Raw genomic sequence first — 23851 nt, forward strand, 5'->3', positions numbered from 1 at the left:
CTGCCGGCTTCCCCCCACGAGAGGGAAATAGTGTTAACTGCAATTCACAAATTGTATCTTCCACAGGTGGTGGTCAAGGTTCCCCTCCTTCAACGAGGAGGGGGTTATTATTCGACCATGTTGTAGTCCCGAAACCGGACGGTTCGGTCAGACCCATATTGAATTTAAAATCCCTGAACATATACTTGAAAAGGTTCAAGTTCAAGATGGAATCGCTGAGAGCGGTCGTCGCAAGCCTGGAAGGGGGGGATTTTATGGTGTCTCTGGACATAAAGGATGCATACCTTCATGTCCCCATTTATCCACCTCATCAGGCGTACCTCAGATTTGTGGTACAGGATTGTCATTACCAATTTCAGACGTTGCCGTTTGGTCTCTCCACGGCACCGAGAATATTTACCAAGGTAATGGTGGAAATGATGGTACTCCTGCGGAAGCATGGGGTCGCAATTATCACATACTTGGACGATCTCCTCATAAAAGCGGGATCAAGAGAGCAGTTGCTGATCAGCGTAGCACTTTCTCTGGAAGTGTAACGGCAACAAGGCTGGATTCTAAATATTCCAAAGTCGCAGTTGGTTCCTTACGGCTCGTCTGCCTTTCCTAGGCATGATTCCAGACACAGACCAGAAAAGGGTTCATCTTCCGATAGAGAGAGCTCAGGAGCTCATGACACTGGTCAGGAACCTATTAAAACAAAAACAGGTGTCAGTGCACAAGTGGGCCGGATCACATCTTCAGATGCATCGGTTAATCACCCTATCCCCCAGGGCCAGAGTGTCTCTCCTGTGGTGGCTGCAGAGTGCTCACCTTCTCGAGGGCCGCAGATTCGGCATTCAGGACTGGGTCCTGGTGACCACGGATGCAAGCCTCCGAGGGTGGGGAGCAGTCACACAGGGAAGAAATTTCCAAATTCTGTGGTCAAGTCAGGAGACTTGCCTTCACATCAACATCCTGGAACTGAGGGCCGTATACGACGCCCTACGTCAAGCGGAGACCCTGCTTCGCGACCAACCGGTTCTGATTCAGTCAGACACCATCGCCGCAGTGGCTCATGTAAACCGACAGGGCGGCACGGGGAGCGGAGTGGCGATGGCGGAACCCACCGGAATGCTTTGCTGGGCGGAGAATCACGTAAGCGCACTGTCAGCGGTGTTCATCCCGGGAGTGGACAACTGGGAAGCGGACTTCCTCAGCAGACACGACCTCCACCCGGGAGAGTGGGGACTTCATCAGGAAGTCTTCGCACAGACTGCAAGTCTGTGAGAACTGCCACAGGTGGACATGATGGCATCCCGCCTCAACAAAAACCTACAGAGGTATTGCGCCAGGTCAAGAGACCTTCAGGCGATAGCTGTAGACGCCCCGGTGACACCGTGGGTGTTCCAGTCTGTCTATGTATTTCCTCCTCTTCCTCTCATACCCAAGGTGCTGAGAATAATAAGAAAAAGAGGAATTAAAATGATACTCATTGTTCCAGATTGGCCACGAGGGACTTGGTATCCAGATCTGCAAGAAATGCTCACAGAGGACCCGTGGCCTCTTCCTCTAAGACAGGACTTGTTGCAACAGGGGCCCTGTCTGTTCCAAGACTTACCGCGGCTGCGTTTGACAGCATGGCGGTTGAACGCCGGATCCTAGCAGAGAAAGGCATTCCGGATGAGGTCATTCCTACGCTGATAAAGGCTAGGAAGGACGTGACAGCTCAACATTATCACCGTATATGGCGAAAGTATGTTGATTGGTGTGAGGCCAGGAATGCCCCTACGGAGGAATTCCAGCTGGGCCGTTTCCTTCACTTCCTACTATCAGGAGTGAATTTGGGCCTAAAATTGGGGTCCATTAAGGTCCAGATTTCAGCCCTATCCATTTTCTTTCAAAAGGAGTTGACTTCTCTACCTGAAGTTGACGTTTGTAAAGGGAGTGCTGCATATTCAGCCCCTTTTGTGCCTCCAGTGGCACCTTGGGATCTTAACGTGGTGTTGAGTTTCCTGAAATCCCACTGGTTTGAACCACTCAAAACGGTGGAGTTGAAATATCTCACGTGGAAGGTGGTCAGGCTTTTAGCCTTGGCTTCGGCTAGGCGTGTGTCAGAGTTGGCGGCTTTGTCACATAAAAGCCCCTATCTGGTTTTCCATGCGGATAGAGCAGAATTGCGGACCCGTCCACAATTTCTGCCGAAAGTGGTTTCATTCTTTCATATAAACCAACCTATTGTGGTGCCTGTGGCTACTACGGACTTGGAGGATTCCGAGTTGCTTGATGTAGTCAGGGCTTTGAAGGTTTAGGTAGCCAGAATGGCTAGGGTCAGGAAAACAGAGTCTTTGTTTATCCTGTATGCTTCCAACTAGCTTGGTGCTCCTGCTTCAAAGCAGACTATTGCTCGCTGGATCTGTAACACGATTCAGCAGGCTCATTCTGCGGCTGGATTGCCGCTGCCAAGATCAGTTAAGGCCCATTCCACTAGGAAGGTGGGCTCTTCTTGGGCGGCTGCCCGAGGGGTCTCGGCATTACAACTTTGCCGAGCGGCTACTTGGTCAGGTTCAAACACTTTTGCAAAGTTCTACAAGTTTGATACCCTGGCCCGAGGAGGACCTTGTGTTTGCTCAATAGGTGCTAAAGAGTCATCCGCACTCTCCCGCCCGTTTGGGAGCTTTGGTATAATCCCCATGGTCCTTACGGAGTCCCCAGCATCCACTAGGACGTTAGAGAAAATAAGATTTTACTTACCGGTAAATCTATTTCTCGTAGTCCGTAGTGGATGCTGGGCGCCCGTCCCAAGTGCGGACTTCTTCTGCAATGCTTGTGTATAGTTATTGCTTCAATAAGGGTTATGTTATGGTTGCATCAGGGTTGACCTGTTGCTCTGTTGTTGTTCATACTGTTGACTGGGTATGTTTATCTCAAGTTATACGGTGTGATTGGTGTGGCTGGTATGAATCGAGCCCTGGATTACCAAAATCCTTTCCTTGTACTGTCAGCTCTTCCGGGCACAGTTTCTCTAACTGAGGTCTGGAGGAGGGACATAGAGGGAGGAGCCAGAGCACACCAGAATCTAAATTCTTTCTTAAAGTGTCCATGTCTCCTGCGGAGCCCGTCTATTCCCCATGGTCCTTACGGAGTCCCCAGCATCCACTACGGACTATGAGAATTAGATTTACCGGTAAGTAAAATCTTATTTTAAGGATAAACTAGGCCGACTGATCGGCCATCCTGCTAATCCACTGATTTATCTGACGATCGGTAAGTGCATACACACTTAAAGATCATTGGCTCAATATGTTGTGCTTGACGTCACAACTGGGTGGGCATTTACATGTGTTATCAGTCACCGGCGGTCCTTGCAGTAAGTGCTGACTGCCCGTACACACAGCACAGTGTGCCAGTATAGCTCCAATCATATTGCCCATGGGCTGTGCTGTGGGGCTGACACAGTAAGCTTGTGAATGACATTATTCACAGACACATTAGGGGTACCCGTCCGCCGATGCGCCTACGAGAACGGCCAGTGTGTACCCAGCATTAAACTGCTTATTATGAGTATGTATGGATTGTATAAGCTCTGTGTTCCTTTAAGGCTATAAATATAGAGACACAGGACCTTGTGCGCTGTTCGTCTTATTTTGGACATCATATGAGTTCTGTACTTCTAAGGGGGATATCCTATTAGCCCCTGGAAAACATCAGGTGTGAAAAACGTATGTTTTTACGATTTTTCCTGATGTTTCACTTATTATTATTATTATTATTTTTTACAGGCTATCCAGATTGATCGCCTGTAAAAAAAGAAAAAAAAGCCCTTTCTCTCGAAAACACACAGGTTCAGTGAAACCTGTGTGTTCTCAGTAGAAACAACCCGAAAACAGGGCTGTTTCTGGGGATTTCGTTTCGCCTGCGCCTGAGGCAGGCGAAACAAAAACCCCAATGACTGGGACAACCTGCAGTGTCCCACACCTGCTGCTGCAGGCTGGGACTGCAGGAATGGCACCGCGGCTTGGAATCTACTATTTGGCGCGGAGAAGCTGGGGCAGCGCCGTGACCGCATCCTCCCCCAGCATCGGTCACATGACAGGGGAACGCCCATCTGACTGGGGGGAGCCGGAGGAGCAGTGCTGCACCGGGAGCTGTCAGCAGCCGGCACCCGGTGCAACATCAGGTAACCCCCGATAAGACACCGCTCGTGCTGGCTTATTGGGGGTAATAGAATAGCCCCCGGTGGGACATTTAGCCCCAGTAAATTACTGGGGTTAGTTGGATATCCCCCTTAATCTCTATATAGTTATTCTTCATAGGGAAAATGGCAATGAGAGGCAAAGCATGTGTTACATGTACTTGTGATGACATATTTTATGTATTTTTTTTTTTTTTTTGTCAGACATTTAAGTTTGAATTGTGTAGAAAAGATTGTGCTGCCCATACCTACCAATCAGATGTTGAGTCTTGCTATCTAAATAGTGCAAAAATTGCAAAGCAGCACTACCCATTCTGCACGTTACCGGCATAACGATGGTCTATAAGTTCTTCCATTATCTTCACAATACGTTCTTGCTTTTCTCAGTAATGAGAACTCTTACACCGTTTTGGTCTATCTGTTTATAGCGATAGATATACACACACTATACTGAAAGAACTTCTGTTTGTAAGCGTAGTAGCCTCCGAGTTCTGGAGGTGCGGGGCCTTTTGTGCGAGTGCCAGGTTGGTGGTGCCTTGTAAATGATTACCGCATTAAAAAACGCACAGAAGTCCTGCACCTCCACAAGTCGGAGGCCATTGTATTTAGCCCCAGATCTCCAAATGCGACTTCTATTTTCCTTTACGTTTCTTTATAGTAGGTACATTATTTTTCGTAATACACAAATCTAAACTAACCAAAACTGTTTTATCTGTGCAAGGTGATTCTCCTCCTGTCACTACAGAACACTTTCATTATCTGCGGTCACTGCTGTTATTCAGGTGTACTGATGTGTTTTTCAGGACTGACATTACTATTCTCCAAGTAAATGTGGCCACATCACTACTGTGCACATATTAGCATTTGTTTTTCAAGTTTTATTTCAGGTCACATAATTTATGTATTCATTTTTTTTTTATTTAAATAAGTTTTTCTTTAAACCAGCATAGGGGGTGTTTCAGTTGTTTTGCGTGTTCCCTGCTGGGTGTCTACAAATAGGCGCTTGATGGAGAAATTCAATTGATGCTCCATTTGAGCACCCATTAGTATTGACGCAGTCAAGAGCACTGGTTTTAACTGCGCAAAGCGGCTAAACCTGTCTATAGCAGTATTTAAGGTGGCTTAACCACAGATTTGCACACATTTCTTCTTGCACCTTAGGAGACTGCGAGAAGAAATGTGTCTACTGGGTTGAACTGAATTGATCCTTCGGGTGCCCATTAGTTCAGACGCCCAGAGGGGGGTGCTGCAAGCAATTGAATTGCCCTCATAATGTAATAACGTTGCATACTAAATGTTGTTCAGTGAGTCTTTAACAACTGCAGACCTACTCTGGATGCAGCATATGAACCCTTCTGAGTGCCCGACACAGCGGTTTATCCCGGAAACCATGTCTGTTACTATATTTGAGGTTGCTTACTGTTAAAATGAATTCACTTGATATGATTTACAGCTGTTTCACTGATAAACAGAGTGGGAACAGCCAGCTGTGAATGTGTATTGTTTTGTTTTCTTGTTTAAAATGATCAGCATCAGAGTTCTAATGAGGTTTATCCACTAGGTGGAACTCTCTGGCTGTTTGTTTGTTTTTAATGAAAGCCTTAAGCAATCTGCAGTGTTGTCTGGGAATGTGTACGGCAAAACCAGTGTTTTGCATGATTAGCCAACTGGATGGAATTGGTTTATCAACAGTGAACTTAATATAACATAAAACATTAAATCCCACACATTGGGCAAACACCATGATAATAACTTTTGAGAAATTAATTGTAAATAGCTCAGTCAAACTTCAGTCAAGTGATACAGATTACGTTCACTAACCTTAGGGTTTAACCTGTTGCCACAAGCCTTCAAATCAGCATGGTTTGTGATGATGATAATGATCATTTTATTTCTATAGCGCGTTTTTTCCCAGTAGACTCTGTTGCTTTACAGACAAAAAAAAACATAAAAAATAGTAAAAAAGATTTAGGACCTATTCAGCAGCACACGGAATTGAGATGCAATCGCATCTCCCCTGTTCCGTCGTAGTGTGCACTAGCAGCACTGCGCATGCGCACATGGATAGATGCGATGTGGTGTTGCGGGGGCAGCAACGCAATGTTCGGTGGGCATTGTGTTGAAAACAGGGGCGGGTTCGGAGCAGCAACGTAATGTCACCCATGGCTGCTGCGGTGCAAAAAATGTCTGCCCTGCGCCTTGAATCGCGGAGGCAGGGGGGGGCAGCCACAAGTCAGCGATGCGATCGCATTGCTGCAGGTTATTTGCATGCTGGGTGGCCCCCAGCATGCGATCACAGCCAGATGCAGCTTTGCTAAATTAGCAAAACTGCAACTGAAGCTTAGTAATATCCTTAGGCCGGTATTCAATTAGCCATGATTATTTTTCTCCTTAAAAAAAAAAAAAAGGCGATTTTTGACCGATGGTCATAATTGGGTTATTCAATTAAACCCCATTTTTTTTGGGTGAAAAATTTCCTGTTTTCGTGTGATAACAAATGGGATACGGGTTAAGTATCTGAACACGTGTTATCGCTGTCTCTGAGGGCTGCTTATTGGGGATTATGCTTCGGGTGCTGGGTATCGTGGCTAATTGAGTAGCCCCTAGCAAATTAATTAGATGCTGTTAATTACCACAGCTAATTGAATACCATCTTAGTATTAGAGAAGGTAGAAAACCACAAAGAAATAAAAAACAAAATCCTAGAGAGCACAAAAAACAATGCAGGATTTGGGTAATAAATGTCACAGGTAATATATTCCACCCATGAAAGGTACCAGGCAATGCAGCTGTCTTGGGCGCACCACGTAGGATTACCCCAGGTGTAATAGATCACGCCTAGAAGAGATGACACAGAATGGGGAGATTGAAACGACATAATGCTTGGAGTACAGATGTAGTCATGCTCATCTTTGCTGTTATGCAGCTTGCTGCAATACCGCTTGCTGTGTGGCGTGCCAGGCTGCGACTATTCACAGCCAGTGATCGCTCCATTAATTTCTAAAGGAACAATCCCAATTAATTAGGAGATACTATCTATCTATCTATCTATCTATCTATCTATCTATCTATCTATCTATCTATCTATCTATCTATCTATCTATCTATCTATCTTTCACCACACAGTGTGAGTTTGGGCAGATGCCATTCTGTGATCGACATGCAGAGACTGGTGAGTGGGCAGTTGCTGTCCTACAATTTTTTTTTTACCACAGAGACTGACTGAGGCAGTCTTGTCACACCCAGCAGTTAGGTTCCTAAAGGAATTAATGAAATGATTGCCGGCTGTGAATAGTCACAGCCTGGCATGCCATGTAGCATGCTGTGATGCAACATGCCGCATTGCAGTAAGAGAAGCATGGGTACATCTGTAGGTTCCTAACCTAACCATCTGAACAATTTATTTTTTCATCCCTCATCGAGTGTACCAGGCAAGGCAACCATGTCAGGCACACTACAAAGGTTGCACAGTGTAAGATAAACAATATACAGAGCCAAGGAATACATTGGAAAAGTGATGCATAAAAAAAAAAAAGTGTAAACAATGGTGATATCCTATACCATCTATAGCGAAAGTAATCTAAAGAGAAATATAAAAATATAAAACAGTGCACTGCAACAAGCCGCTCAACTCGGCCTGTGTGTGGTAGCTCCCATGTACGAATGTGTGGTCCTGTCGAGTGCAACCTAACAGCAACTGCCCACTCACCAGTCTCTCCACGGTGAACATCACAGAATGGTGTCTCCACAAAATCACACTGTGTGGTGAAAGATAGAGAGATGGCATTGGGATCAATTGGGATTGTTTCCTCTCTCCATAAAGACACATTTTATTGTAGAACTAGAAAATGTGGTTGTTTCCCGACCTTGGTCCTCAAGACTGTCCAGGTGTTAGGGATAGCCTTATTTGAGCACAGGTGACTAAATTATTCCCTCAGTTGTTCTGATGTAACAATCTGTACTCTAGCATGGATATCCTAAAACCTTGACTGTTAGTTTGCCTTGAGGATCAATGATGGGGAAACGTTGGTCAAAATTGTCTGTTACAGCAACCTAAATTATGAATCTGGTCTCCACTCCATTTGTATGGCAATGTGATCTGTTCTCTTTGCAGGATCTCATTTCTGCCAACCAGTGCCCTTTCCCATAAAGTATCTGCTAGCAATTTGTATTTTCCCCAGCACTTGGTGCCAACTTTTTGTTACTTGCTGTGAGATTTGCAGCCCATTAATAAAACAAAGTGTTACTTTACTTTTAGTAATTATCCACATGGTTTAAAATGGTTTCTTTCCCTTGCAGGCTGCAGAGGATCTTATGTTTCCTTTAAACTTATGAAGAAGCCAGTACCAGCAGAATGGAAATGATGTGTAGCTGGATTTTAAACAAAATAATTTTTTTAAAGCACAAGTTAGTAGGTTTGCCTGATACAGAACCTGCTCTTCCTCCTCCATGGTCCCTAGAGTCGCCTTTTCAGAACTGGACTGTTTACTCCAAAGCATCTCTTGCTGCCTCAATGGTTTTCTTTGCCATCTTCATCATTTTACACCTTTGTAAAAGACCTACTGTCCCTACAAAGACTATGGCCAGAAGAGCATCATCCCCTTTGATGAAGGGTCCGGTTCTATTTGAGCAACCCCTTCTATTCGCATGGAGCTATTCTTTTGCTCTGCTGCTCATACTTTGCCTGTTCGTATCGATTCCATGGGAATGGGTCCGTTTGTATCAAATTGAAGTGGCCAAGAAAGCATCGGTCCTCTCAGAGGTAAGAGAGACAATACATAAAAATCCACAATTTTACACGGTTTACAATTCTGTATAGTTTTTGCTTTAGCAGCAAATTAGATCCAGAAGTGAGAAACTAGATATACCTACTGTAAATGTCTTTTCTCATGTTCTTATATGTTGTGCTCTTCTGTCTGGGTCAGATATCATGTGTGGGACTATTTTAACTGTTCAACTTTTTATTGGTATGTTTTGCAATATTTTATACATGAGCTGTCACACATCTCAGTGGAAAGGTAATTTGTTTCTTGGGAAACAGAAGCTTCATTGTGTATTCTCAAAACGGGTTACATACGGTATCCCTGCGGGTAGGATCCTGGATGTCAGTATCCCTAAAGCGGGATTCCACCCGCAAGAATGCCGGCAGCGGGGCGAACACTAAGAGACCCCATGCAGGCTCGCTGCACTTTCTGGTCATGGACACCCACGAGTGGAAATAGGAAGAAAAATATATACAGCGCTGCTTGACACAATATAGTCTAAAATTGTATATATTTAATATAAGAATTGATAATTAAAAATACTTTCGTTACAAATAAAAAATTGACACTCTAAGATGTAATATGTCTCATAAATGACTCGGGTGGACTTAAGAATCTAATATGCTGACAATAGATGAACTGAGCACTCTTTAGTATAATAAAACCAGCACAAGCACAGTCATAATGATGGACCAGATGTATATTAGTTCATCCAATTGGATGTAGTTACCAAGTCTGTGTTCCGTTTGAAATGGATCCCGTAAGGTGTAAGTCCGTATGGCAACGGAGGTGTGGTTGGGGTCCTGGTTCACAGTTCACTTGGAACTCCGTGTTCCGTTAGGTGGGTCCTCCTATAGATGTCATAGGCAGTGGCAATGCCGGTAGGGGTCCTGGTTCACGGAGGTGAAGATGGAAGCAGAGGTCCTGACTGCAAGTGATGGCTTAATGGAAGTGCTGGTCAGCATGTGTCCACACAGGTCCTTGCCTAACGCGTTTCGCTGCTCCTGGCAGCTTTGTCAAAGGTAATATGGTATTGAGACTGATCACCCTTTTATAGGGGAAGTGATGACATCACTTCCCCTATAAAAGGGTGATCAGTCTCAATACCATTTCTCTATCGTCCTAGTGGATGCTGGGGTTCCTGAAAGGACCATGGGGAATAGCGGCTCCGCAGGAGACAGGGCACAAAAAGTAAAGCTTTAGGATCAGGTGGTGTGCACTGGCTCCTCCCCCTATGACCCTCCTCCAAGCCAGTTAGATTTTGTGCCCGGCCGAGAAGGGTGCAATCTAGGTGGCTCTCCTAAAGAGCTGCTTAGGAAAGTTTAGCTTAGGTTTTTTATTTTACAGTGAGTCCTGCTGGCAACAGGATCACTGCAACGAGGGACTTAGGGGAGAAGAAGTGAACTCACCTGCGTGCAGGATGGATTGGCTTCTTGGCTACTGGACATCAGCTCCAGAGGGACGATCACAGGTACAGCCTGGATGGTCACCGGAGCCTTGCCGCCGGCCCCCTTGCAGATGCTGAAGTAAGAAGAGGTCCAGAATCGGCGGCAGAAGACTCCTCAGTCTTCTAAAGGTAGCGCACAGCACTGCAGCTGTGCGCCATTTTCCTCTCAGCACACTTCATACGGCAGTCACTGAGGGTGCAGGGCGCTGGGAGGGGGGCGCCCTGGGAGGCAAATGAATACCTATTTTGGCTAAAAATACCTCACATATAGCCTCCGGAGGCTATATGGAGATATTTAACCCCTGCCAGAATCCGTTAAGAGCGGGAGACGAGGCCGCCGAAAAAGGGGCGGGGCCTATCTCCTCAGCACACAGCGCCATTTTCCCTCACAGAAAGGCTGGAGGGAAGGCTCCCAGGCTCTCCCCTGCACTGCACTACAGAAACAGGGTTAAAACAGAGAGGGGGGGCACTAATTTGGCGATATGCTTATATATATATTAAGATGCTATAAGGGAAAACACTTATATAAGGTTGTCCCTATATAATTATAGCGTTTTTGGTGTGTGCTGGCAAACTCTCCCTCTGTCTCTCCAAAGGGCTAGTGGGTCCTGTCCTCTATCAGAGCATTCCCTGTGTGTGTGCTGTGTGTCGGTACGTGTGTGTCGACAGGTAGGAGGACGATGTTGGTGAGGAGGCGGAGCAATTGCCTGTAATGGTGATGTCACTCTCTAGGGAGTCGACACCGGAATGGATGGCTTATTTAGGAAATTACGTGATAATGTCAACACGCTGCAAGGTCGGTTGACGACATGAGACGGCCGACAAACAATTAGTACGGTCCAGACGTCTCAAAAACACCGTCAAGGGTTTTAAAACGCCCGTTTACTTTAGTCGGTCGACACAGACACAGACAGGGACACTGAATCCAGTGTCGACGGTGAATAAACAAACGTATTCCTTATTAGGGCCACACGTTAAAGGCAATGAAGGAGGTGTTACGTATTTCTGATACTACAAGTACCACAAAAGAGGGTATTATGTGGGATGTGAAAAAACTACCATAGTTTTTCCTGAATCAGATAAATTAAATAAAGTGTGTGAGCGTGGGTTCCCCCCGATAGAAAATTATGGGCGGTATACCCTTTCCCGCCAGAAGTTAGGGCGCGTTGGGAAACACCCCTTAAGGTGGATAAGGCGCTCACACGCTTATCAAAACAAGTGGCGGTACCGTCTATAGATAGGGCCGTCCTCAAGGACCAGCTGACAAGGCTGGAAAATATAATAAAAAGTATATACACACATACTGGTGTTATACTGCGGCCAGCGATCGCCTCAGCCTGGATGTGCAGAGCTAGGGTGGCTTGGTCGGATTCCCTGACTAAAAATATTGATACCCTTGACAGGGACAGTATTTTATTGACTATAGAGCATTTCTATATATGCGAGATGCACAGAGGGATATTTGCACTCTGGCATCATGAATAAACGCGATGTCCATAACTGCCAGAAGATGTTATGGACACGACAGTGGTCAGGTGATGCAGATTCCAAACGGCACAGTATGGCCGTATAAAGGAAGAGGACTTGTTTGGGGTCGGTCCATCGGACCTGGTGGTCACGGCAACTGCTGGAAAATCCACCGTTTTTTACCCTAAGTCACATCTCTGCAGAAAAAGACACCGTCTTTTCAGCCTCAGTCCTCTCGTCCCTATAAGATCATATCTGCCCAGGGATAGAGGAAAGGGAAGAAGACTGCAACAGGCAGCCTATTCCCAGGAACAGAAGCGTTCCACCGCGTCTGACAAGTTCTCAGCATGGCGCTGAGACCGTACAGGACCCCTGGATCCTACAAGTAGTATCCCGGGGGTACAGATGGGAATGTCGAGACGTTTCCCCTTCGCAGGCTCCTGAAGTCTGCTTTACCAAGTCTCCCTCCGACAAGGAGGTAGTATGGGAAAAAATTCACAAGCTGTGTTCCCAGCAGGTGACAATTAAATTACCCCTCCTACTACAGAAAAGGGGTATTATTCCACACTATATTGTGGTACTGAAGCCAGAAGGCTAGGTGAGACTTATTCTAAAAAAATTTTTTTTGAACACTTACAAAGGTTCAAATTAAGATGAAGTCACTCAGAGCAGTGATAACGAACCAGGAAGAAGGGGACTATATAGTGTCCCGGGACATCAGGGATGCTTACCTCTATGTCCCAAATTTGCCCTTCTCACTAAGGGTACCTCAGGTTCGTGGTGCAGAACTGTCACTATCAGTTTCAGACGCTGCCGTTTGGATTGTCCACGGCACCCCGGGGTCTTTACCAAGGTAATGGCCGAATTGATGATTCTTCTTCGAAGAAAAGGCGTCTTAATTATCCCTTACTTGGACGATCTCCTGATAGGGGCATAGTCCAGGGAACAGTTGGAGGTCGGAGTAGCACTATATCGGATACTGCTACAATCAGCACGGGTGGATTCTAAATATTCCAAAATCGCAGCTGATCCCGACGACACGTCTGCTGTGCCTAGGGATGATTCTGGACACAGTCCAGAAAAAGGTGTTTCTCCCGGAAGAGAAAGCCAGGGAGTTATCCGAGCAAGTCAGGAACCTCCTAAAAACAGTGCATCATTGCACAAGGGTCCTGGTAACAATGGTGGCTTCCTACGAAGCAATTCCATTCGGCAGATTTCACGTAAGAACTTTTCAGTGGGATCTGCTGGACAAATGGTCCGGATCGCATCTTCAGATGCATCAGCGGATAACCCAATATCCAAGGACAAGGGTGTCTCTCCTGTGGTGGTTATAGAGTGCTCATCTTCTAGAGGGCCGCAGATTCGGCATTCAGGATTGGATGCTGGTAACCACGGAGCCCAGCCTGAGAGGCTGGGGAGCAGTCACACAAGGGAAAAATTTCCAGGGAGTGTGATCAAGTATGGAGACTTTTCTCCACATAAATATACTGGAGCTAAGGGTAAATTTATAATGCTCTAAGCTTAGCAAGACCTCTGCTTCAAGGTCAGCCGGTATTGATCCAGTGGGAAAAACATCACGGCAGTCGCCCACGTAAACAGACAGGGCGACACAAGAAGCAGGAGGGCAATGGCAGGAACTGCAAGGACTTTTCGCTGGGCGGAAAATCATGTGATAACACTGTCAGCAGTTTTTCATCCCGGGAATGGAAACTGGGAAGCAGACTTCCTCAGCACGACCTCCACCCGGGAGAGTGGAAACTTCATTGAGAAGTTTTTTCCACATGATTGTAAACCGTTGGGAAATACCAAGGGTGGACATGATGGCGTCCCGTCTGAACAAAAAACGGGACAGGTATTGCGCCAGGTCAAGGGACCCTCAGGCAATAGATGTGGACGTTCTGGTAACACCGTGGGTGTACCAGTCGGTGTATGTGTTCCCTCCTCTGCTTCTCATACCTAAGGTGCTGAGAATTATAAGACGTAGAGGAGTAAGAACTATACTCATGGCTCCGGATTGGCCAAGAAGGACTTGGTACCCGGAACTTCAAGAGATGCTTACAGAGGTCTTATGGCCTCTGCCGCTAAGAAGGGACTTGCTTCAGCAAGTACCATGTCTGTTCCAAGACTTACCGCAGCTGCGTTTGTCGGCATGGCGATGGAAAGCCGGATCCTAAGGGAAAAAAGGCATTCCGGAAGAGGTCATTCCTACCCTGGTCAAAGCCAGAAAGGAGGTGACCGCACAACATTATCACCACGTGTGGCGAAAATTTGTTGCGTGGTGTGAGGCCAGGAAGGCCCCACAAAGAAATTTCAACTCGGTCGTTTCCTGCATTTCCTGCAAACAGGAGTGTCTATGGGCCTCAAATTGGGGTCCATTAAGGTTCAAATTCGGCCCTGTAAATTTTCTTCCAGAAAGAATTGGCTTCAGTTCCTGAAGTCCAGAAGTTTGTCAAGGGAGTATTGCATATACAAACCCCTTTTTTGTGCCTCCAGTGGCACTGTGGGATCTCAACGTAGTTCTGGGATTTCTCAAATCACATTGGTTTAAAACCAGTCAAATATGTGGATTTGCAGCATCTCACATAAAAAGTGACCATGCTCTTGGCCCTGGCCTGGACCAGGCGAGTGTCAAATTGGTGGTTTTTTCTCAAAAAAGCCCATATCTGTTTGTCCATTCGGACAGGGCAGAGCTGCGGACTCGTCCCCAGTTCTCTCCCTAAGGTGGTGTCAGTGTTTCACCTGAACCAGCTTATTGTGGTGCCTTGCACCTACTAGGGACTTGGAGGACTCCAAGTTGCTAGAAGTTGTCAGGGCCCTGAAAATATATTCCAGGACAGCTGGAGTCAGAAAATCTGACTCGCTGTTTATACTGTATGCACCCAACAAGTTGGGTGCGCCTGCTTCTAAGCAGTCGATTGCTCGTTGGATTTGTAACACAATTCAACTTGCACATTCTGAGGCAGGCCTGCCACAGTCTAAATCGGTTAAGGCCCATTCCACAAGGAAGGTGGGCTCATCTTGGGCGGCTGCCCGAGAGGTCTCGGCATTACAACTCTGCCGAGCAGCTACGTGGTCAGGGGAGAACACGTTTGTAAAATTCTACAAATTTGATATCCTGGCAAAAGAGGACCTGGAGGTCTCTCATTCGGTGCTGCAGAGTCATCCGCACTCTCCCGCCCGTTTGGGAGCTTTGGTATAATCCCCATGGTCCTTTCAGGAACCCCAGCATCCACTAGGACGATAGAGAAAATAAGAATTTACTTACCGATAATTCTATTTCTCGGAGTCCGTAGTGGATGCTGGGCGCCCATCCCAAGTGCGGATTATCTGCAATACTTGTACATAGTTACAAAAATCGGGTTATTATTGTTGTGAGCCATCTTTTCAGAGGCTCCGCTGTTATCATACTGTTAACTGGGTTTAGATCACAAGTTGTACGGTGTGATTGGTGTGGCTGGTATGAGTCTTACCCGGGATTCAAAATTCCTCCCTTATTGTGTACGCTCGTCCGGGCACAGTACCTAACTGGCTTGGAGGAGGGTCATAGGGGGAGGAGCCAGTGCACACCACCTGATCCTAAAGCTTTACTTTTTGTGCCCTGTCTCCTGCGGAGCCGCTATTCCCCATGGTCCTTTCAGGAACCCCAGCATCCACTACGGACTCCGAGAAATAGAATTATCGGTAAGTAAATTCTTATTATTACCTTTGACAAAGCTGCCAGGAGCAGCGAAACGCGTTAGGCAAGGACCTGTGTGGACACATGCTGACCAGCACTTCCATTAAGCCATCACTTGCAGTCAGGACCTCTGCTTCCATCTTCACCTCCGTGAACCAGGACCCCTACCGGCATTGCCACTGCCTATGACATCTATAGGAGGACCCACCTAACGGAACACGGAGTTCCAAGTGAACTGTGAACCAGGACCCCAACCACACCTCCGTTGCCATACGGACTTACACCTTACGGGATCCATTTCAAACGGAACACAGACTTGGTAACTACATCCAATTGGATGAACTAATATACATCTGGTCCATCATTATGACTGTGCTTGTGCTGGTTTTATTATACTAAAGAGTGCTCAGTTCATCTATTGTCAGCATATTAGATTCTTAAGTCCACCCGAGTCATTTATGAGACATATTACATCTTAGAGTGTCAATTTTTTATTTGTAACGAAAGTATTTTTAATTATCAATTCTTATATTAAATATATACAATTTTAGACTATATTGTGTCAAGCAGCGCTGTATATATTTTTCTTTCTTCTTGTCTTTTCAAGGGTTTGACTACCCCTTATCTATACAGCTGCTAGGAAAAACACACTCATCACAGCGCCCACATATATACTTGTTACCGTATATACTCGAGTATAAGTCGACCCGAATATAAGCCGAGGCACCTAATTTTCCCCCAAAAAACTGGGAAAACTTATTGACTCGAGTATAAGCCTAGGGTGGTAAATGCAGCTATAGCTGGACACGGCCCTCATACTGCCAGATATGCCCCCCAGTGCCAGATATACCCCCACAGTGCTAGAGATATGCCCCCATGGTGCCAGATATTTGCCCTCATAGTGCCAGATATGCTCCCACAGTGCCAGATATGCCCTCATAGTGCCAGATATGCCCCCACAGTGCTACATATGCCCCCAGTGCCAGATATGCCCTCATAGTGCCAGATATGCCCCCACAGTGCTAGATATGCCCCCATGGTGCCAGATATTTGCCCTCATAGTGCCAGATATGCCCCCACAGTGCTACATATGCCCCCAGTGCCAGATATGCCCTCATAGTGCCAGATATGCCCCCACAGTGCTAGATATGCCCCCATGGTGCCAGATATTTGCCCTCATAGTGCCAGATATGCCTCCACAGTGCATCATATGCCCCCACAGTGCCAGATACCATATGCCCTCACAGTGCCAGATATGCCCAGCCCCCAACTACCCCCCCCCCCACGACACACCCGCGCTCCCCCCGACACACCCGCGCTCCCCACCCCGCAGCCTGTCTCTACTAACCTTCAATGACGGGGCACGAGTGCAGGCAGCAGCAGGCGGTGCGGGCAGCGGTGGCCGGCCTTGGGACAGAGCGCAGCGGCTGAGGAGGCGGGCGGCGCGGCAGTACTTCGGTGAGCATGGAGAGGGAGAGGGATGGCTGCAGCAGCGTCACTGGTCGATGCACCAATTACAGTGCGCTGCTGCGGCTCCCGAGTCCCCCTCTCTCCTCCTCCTCCTTCTCTCACGGCTGCTTCCTGTGCTCTGCTCCTGCACAGGGCTCCGGGCGCATCACTCGAGTATAAGCCGAGGGGTGCTTTTTCAGCACAAAAAATGTGCTGAAAAACTCGGCTTATACTCGAGTATATACGGTATATATATTTTCTCCACGAGTGGAAATAGCCCTGCTGCTGCCGACATTGTTGGCTGTCAGGATTTCGGCGTCTGTATCCTGAAAGCCGGTATCCTGACAGCTGGCATTTTAACTGCATCCCCTCAAAACAAGATGATCCCTACTAGTGTATGCAGTGCTGCAATGTGAGCTATAGGAAATCATTCCAGCTATGGATAATATTCTAAATTTTTTCTTTTTTGAGTGTAACACTTCCATATCTCGTAAATTATCCACCATACTTGTGGTTTAAGTATGGATTATTCAGGAGTCAGTGTTAGCAATTCGGCAAAACCATACTGCACTGTGGGGGGGTGGGGGGGGGGGGGGGGCAGATATAGCATGTGCAGATAGTTAGATTTGGGTGGGTTATATTGTTTCTGTGCAGGGTACATACTGGCTGCTTTATTTTTACACTGCAATTTAGATTTCAGTTTGAACACGACCCACCCAAATCTCACTCTCTGTGCACATGTTACATCTGCCACACCTGCATTGCAACATGGTTTTGCCCAATTGCTAACTTTTTTGGCTTGCTAACAACTCTGAATAACCCCCTATGTCGTTCACATTGTTTTGGGGTTTGTTCAGAAAATGTGTGTATGGGCCTTGGGCTGATGTATAGTGTAAGACACTATCGACAAGTTGATTTTGAATTGAAGGGATCGTTTAGTACTAAAAGATTATTTGGTTGTGTGTATGCTGTACATTGGCCGTTTTCTGGATTGTTTTGGTCGATCTTAAACTACAGTAGCATGATTAGCCAAAATCTTATTGTGCACCTAGCTTAAGTTCTATGCATAGATGTGATGACTGAGCATCTGCTCTGACACTCGTCGTGAGCAGCACTATTTAAAAAAATAAAAAAAATTATTACTGATGCTCGAGGTGCTTCTCACCCAGTGATCTGTGCAAAAATCGTGCTGGGGGCATAGGACTTGGACCCTCTCCCAAAGGAGAAGGTCCCCGTTGCTCCCCTAACCCTCCAAGCCAAAAGGCCTAGAGGGAAAAAGGGTCTTCAGGTTCCCTCTTGCCGAAGCGCAGGGAAACCCCTTGAGTCCCCGACCCCCGGAGCCAAACCTCTGAGAGGACCGATGCTTTCTCCCCAGGGTTGGCCGAAGCTTCCCCCTGGGGAACGAAAAACCTTCAGCCCTCCCCAAAAGGAGAGGGCCTCAGCTACATGGGGAGAAGGTGGCCCATAAGGGTCTCACCTAAACCCCCGCCAAAACATGAACACACACACGAAAAACATAAAAAGGTGTGGTGAAGTGCAAAAAAAGGCAAACACACGTGAAAAAAAAAAAAAAATAAGCCCAAGCCAGAAGGCCGGGGTGGGGTATAAAAAAATTGTCCCTGCCCTAGCCAAAAGGCCAGGGCAAAGGAAAAAGAGCGGCAGACAGAAGTGAAGAAGTGCTAGTGCATAGTGCCATACTAACGCAAAGGTGTCCTCACCAGTGCATGTTCAGGCACCCCTGGCATCCTGAACCAGGGGCACATAGCACCTTGGGCTTCATGCTGCTCCCGACCTCCTGGCCAGACCAAGTTTCGTACCTACTCCACATGGTGGGTCTTAATTCCACACTAAGGGTCTCTCACTCCCCTAGTGCAAGAACAGACACGACACCATGAGTTCCTGTGAGCAGATACTACACTTGATCTTAGCCAAAAGGCCGAGAAGCGTGAGCAGCACTATTAGACTAGATAAGGCAGACTGAAGGTCATTCATGCAGACTCGAACCCAGAACTCTGCCTCCAACAGCCGTGGTGAGCAGCTCTGCTATATAATTTAATGAGAAGACAGTGTCATATGCCCACTCAAGCTCCCCTTCCTACAGTTACAGTGAGGAGCACTGGTGCACAGGTTAATGAGCAGGACAATGTCATGTACACGTACATGATCAGCAATGTGCCCTAACTACAGATTCTGTAATTATGCAAAATAATAAAGAGGAAATGTTCAGGATCCCGCTGGTCACAATACCGCCCCCTCAGAATCCCGACAGTCGAGGGAATACAACCTTCGCCACCGAGCCCGCAAGGGTTGCGCTCCCCCCACCCGCCGGCATTCCACTGCCAGGATCCCAGCGGAGGTATGCTAATATGATAACCATGCATCTCATATTATAGGGAGTGTGAGAAGCATTACTACTGATTGTTACTGAGGAGAGGAGTGCTGGGGTCATGTAGTATATGTTAACCATGATGCTCCAGTTTACTGCAGAAAATGTTACATGCCAAGCATTCTGAACAAAACATGGTTACAGCAAGGTGTTATGCAGCATTTCTGGTATAAGCTGTTGTGACGTTGCCTCATTGTCTCTCATTCTTAGTGAAATTAGACATTACAAGTGGTTCAGCCTATAAGTTTGCTTTCATGAGGAAGTGGATCTAGTTCCTAATGAGTTCATGTAAGTGGGGTATCCTTGTCAGACTGCTTTCTTCATGTGGGTGGGGTATCCTCGTCAGACTGCTTTCTTCATGTGAGTGGGGTATCCTCGTCAGACTGCTTTCTTAATGTGAGTGGGGTATCCTCGTCAGACTGCTTCCTTCATGTGAGTGGGGTATCCTCGTCAGACTGCTTTCTTCATGTGAGTTGGGGTATCCTCGTCAGACTGCTTTCTTCATGTAAGTGGGGTATCCTTGTCAGACTGCTTCCTTCATGTTGGTGGGGTATCCTCGTCAGACTGCTTTCTTCATGTGAGTGGGGTATCCTCGTCAGACTGCTTTCTTCATGTGAGTGGGGTATCCTCGTCAGACTGCTTTCTTCATGTGAGTGGGGTATCCTTGTGAAAGTGCCTTCTTCATGTGAGTGGGGTATCCTCGTCAGACTGCTTTCTTCATGTGAGTGGGGTATCCTCGTCAGACTGCTTTCTTCATGTGAGTTGGGGTATCCTCGTCAGACTGCTTTCTTCATGTAAGTGGGGTATCCTTGTCAGACTGCTTCCTTCATGTGGGTGGGGTATCCTCGTCAGACTGCTTTCTTCATGTAAGTGGGGTATCCTTGTCAGACTGCTTCCTTCATGTTGGTGGGGTATCCTCGTCAGACTGCTTTCTTCATGTGAGTGGGGTATCCTCGTCAGACTGCTTTCTTCATGTGAGTGGGGTATCCTTGTGAAAGTGCCTTCTTCATGTGAGTGGGGTATCCTCGTCAGACTGCTTTCTTCATGTGAGTGGGGTATCCTCGTCAGACTGCTTTCTTCATGTGAGTTGGGGTATCCTCGTCAGACTGCTTTCTTCATGTAAGTGGGGTATCCTTGTCAGACTGCTTCCTTCATGTTGGTGGGGTATCCTCGTCAGACTGCTTTCTTCATGTGAGTGGGGTATCCTCGTCAGACTGCTTCCTTCATGTGGGTGGGGTATCCTCGTCAGACTGCTTTCTTCATGTGAGTGGGGTATCCTCGTCAGACTGCTTTCTTCATGTGAGTGGGGTATCCTCGTCAGACTGCTTCCTTCATGTGAGTGGGGTATCCTCGTCAGACTGCTTTATTCATGTGAGTGGGGTATCCTCGTCAGACTGCTTTCTTCATGTGAGTGGGGTATCCTCGTCAGACTGCTTTCTTCATGTGGGTGGGGTATCCTCGTCAGACTGCTTTCTTCATGTGAGTGGGGTATCCTCGTCAGACTGCTTTCTTCATGTGAGTGGGGTATCCTCGTCAGACTGCTTCCTTCATGTGAGTGGGGTATCCTCGTCAGACTGCTTTCTTCATGTGAGTGGGGTATCCTCGTCAGACTGCTTTCTTCATGTGAGTGGGGTATCCTCGTCAGACTGCTTTCTTCATGTGAGTGGGGTATCCTCGTCAGACTGCTTTCTTCATGTGAGTGGGGTATCCTCGTCAGACTGCTTTCTTCATGTGAGTGGGGTATCCTCGTCAGACTGCTTTCTTCATGTGAGTGGGGTATCCTCGTCAGACTGCTTTCTTCATGTGAGTGGGGTATCCTCGTCAGACTGCTTTCTTCATGTGAGTGGGGTATCCTCGTCAGACTGCTTTCTTCATGTGAGTGGGGTATCCTCGTCAGACTGCTTTCTTCATGTGAGTGGGGTATCCTCGTCAGACTGCTTTCTTCATGTGAGTGGGGTATCCTCGTCAGACTGCTTTCTTCATGTGAGTGGGGTATCCTCGTCAGACTGCTTTCTTCATGTGAGTGGGGTGTCCTTGTAAACCTGCTTTCTTCATGATCGTGGCGTATCCTTGTAAACCTGATTTCTTCATGTGAGTGGGGTGTGCTCATGAGACTGATTTCTTCATGTGAGTGGGGTGTGCTCATGAGACTGATTTCTTCATGTAAGTGGGGTGTGCGCATGAGACTGCTTTCTTCATGTGAGTGTGGTATCTCTGCCAGACCGCTTTTTTTCTCACATAGCTGTTCTATTGTTGCTGTTTTCTTGTGTTTATTTTAGAATAAACCTGGCATTGTTATTACCCAGCAGCTGTGTTGCGTGTATAGTTTATTTTTATGTTGTAACTTGCTAATAAAATAAGAACAATAAATGTAATTTGCTTTGTGTACTCTGTTTAGTCTTAGAAACAGTTTAGAAGCAGCTGCTCAACAGGAGACTGACCTTCCTGTTCCAGCCCCTGTACCAGTTACCATTAATACTGATTAACAAGAAAAGAGTAAATACTATGGGAAATATTCCCTTTTTTCCGCTTTAAACATTTGCACATAAAGGTTCATAAACTTAGTAAAATGTCATCAGCAATAAATCTCCCTAGGGAGGCTTATTTATTTGTAAAAATATTTTATTAAGGTGGACCTGTCACCTACATACAGTAGTGTGGCTGTTTTGTGGGCTCCGGAAAATGCAGCCATCATGTCACTAGGGGTTACCTCACAAATCGGATTGGGGTATTTCCATTATTACTGACACTTCTTTTTATAAACATATATATATATATATATATATATATTTACATACATCTTAGAACCACGACTTCTAGAAAGATCTGCACTTTCTCAATGAAGACCTTTTGGTTTACTTAAGTTGAGTTGTCTATCTCAGTGACACGCAATAGGGCTTGGCATCAGAAGATGTCGTGTACTATTTTACTCAGTGCGCAAAATTCACTTCACATGTTTTCTCCTGGGGATTTGGAGGCTTAGCCTTTTCATTGCTGTAACCTTTTTTCTGGAGAAGGATAAAAGATCCATAAACCCGGCTCTGCCTCCAAAACAGCAAATGGAAGTTGTAATATAATACCGCAAAGAACACTCTGCTCCCTTTCTGCTAGAATGAAGAAGGAACCCGTTTCATTAGTGGTGACACTTTGGCTATACATCTGTCAACCATGGCTCTTCTTCTTCTTCTCCCCTTTCTTGGCTGTCGGCCACCAAACCCATCTACTGTATTTTTTTACTTTCATGGTCCCTGCATGCATCTCCTTATTTTATGCGAGTCTTAATGCGGTTTGTGACTGAGACCACATGCGATTGTTCTCTTTCATGCTTTGTAGCATTATGCACTTACGTTGTCATGTGCATTGTTTATTTCAATTTTGTTTACAACTGGTATTTATGAAATAGAAATAATGTTCTAACTAAAACCATAAATCCACCTTCTCAAAATAGAACAATGGGCGTCCCACGTAGGGGACAAACGTGTTTCAGGAGATGCCATTACGCCCAGTGCTGCAACTTTGTCCAATCACTCCCCTGTTCTCTGAATCCCAACACAGCGCAGTTAGTATACAAATCTCTCCAGGCTGGAGAATCCACTGTAAAGTGTGCAGGTGGGGACTATCTCACAAACTGAGCGATACACTGGGGCGGATATGTATCAAACCTTCAAAAGAGGACAAGTGGAGAATATGTCCATAGGTATCATTCATCAACTGTATTCTATAAAATGATGGGTAGAATCTGATTGGTTGATATGGGCAACTTTTCCACCGGTCTTCTTTTGAATGTTTGATACAATACATCTTCCTCTGTGTCCTGGGTATCTTCCTTTGTGTGGACTAAATAATTATTGTAGTTTAAGGCAGCGTACAGCTCTTTTAATATAAGGCACGGCTTAATGTGGGGTATTTGGAGATATGTTGTGAGTATTGTTCACATTAGCCAATCAAATGATGTCACATTTTTGAGTATTTCTGTTATGTGAAATTTCCAACCCGAGTAAATTGTTGTGTAGTGCTTAGCATTTTCCACAAGGTTAATAGCATATAGTGGAGGTCATTCTGACCCGATCGCACGCTGCACTTTTTCGCAGCCATGCGATTGGGTTGGAACTGTGCATGCGCTGCGGCCGCAATGCGCAGGCACGTCGTTACCTGGCGATGGCTGTCGCTGGGCAACGACAAGAACTACAAAAAAAAGACGGAGAACGCAAGAAGATAGACATGCAGAAGGCGGATCCGGGCGTCAACTGTTCGTTTTCGGGGAGTGGTGAGTCCAACACAGGCGTGTCGAGGCGTTTGGAGGGCGGATGTCTGACGTCCGTTCCGGGACCTGACAGGCTAAAGTGATCGCAGTGGGTAAGTAAGTCCATACCTACTCCTAAACTGCACAAAATGTTTTTGCATAGCTCGGTTGCACAAGCGAACGCAGCCGTGCTATGCAAAAATACACTCCCCCATAGGCTGCGACTATCTGATCGCACGGCAGCTAAAA

General features: G+C 46.5%; 1 protein-coding gene and 1 pseudogene across 11 annotated transcripts in view; one reads left to right on the forward strand and one right to left on the reverse strand.

Annotated features, from left to right (window-relative positions):
* Nucleotides 1-23851, forward strand: part of LOC135055374 (uncharacterized) — a 902783-nt gene that overhangs the window by 266386 nt on the left and 612546 nt on the right. For all 11 annotated transcript variants that reach the window (XR_010243739.1, XR_010243738.1, XR_010243740.1 and 8 more), the window contains one exon: nt 8471-8933. Coding sequence is in view for 2 of the 11 variants with exons in the window: in XM_063959373.1 (XP_063815443.1) it covers nt 8526-8933 (408 nt within the window). In the remaining 9 variants the exon portion in view is untranslated. The remainder of the gene's footprint in view (nt 1-8470; nt 8934-23851) is intronic.
* LOC134899845 (U2 spliceosomal RNA) lies at nt 18822-18921 on the reverse strand (annotated as a pseudogene).

This window comes from Pseudophryne corroboree, chromosome 3 (genome assembly GCF_028390025.1).
Source record: "Pseudophryne corroboree isolate aPseCor3 chromosome 3, aPseCor3.hap2, whole genome shotgun sequence".
Taxonomy (NCBI): Eukaryota; Metazoa; Chordata; class Amphibia; order Anura; family Myobatrachidae; genus Pseudophryne; species Pseudophryne corroboree.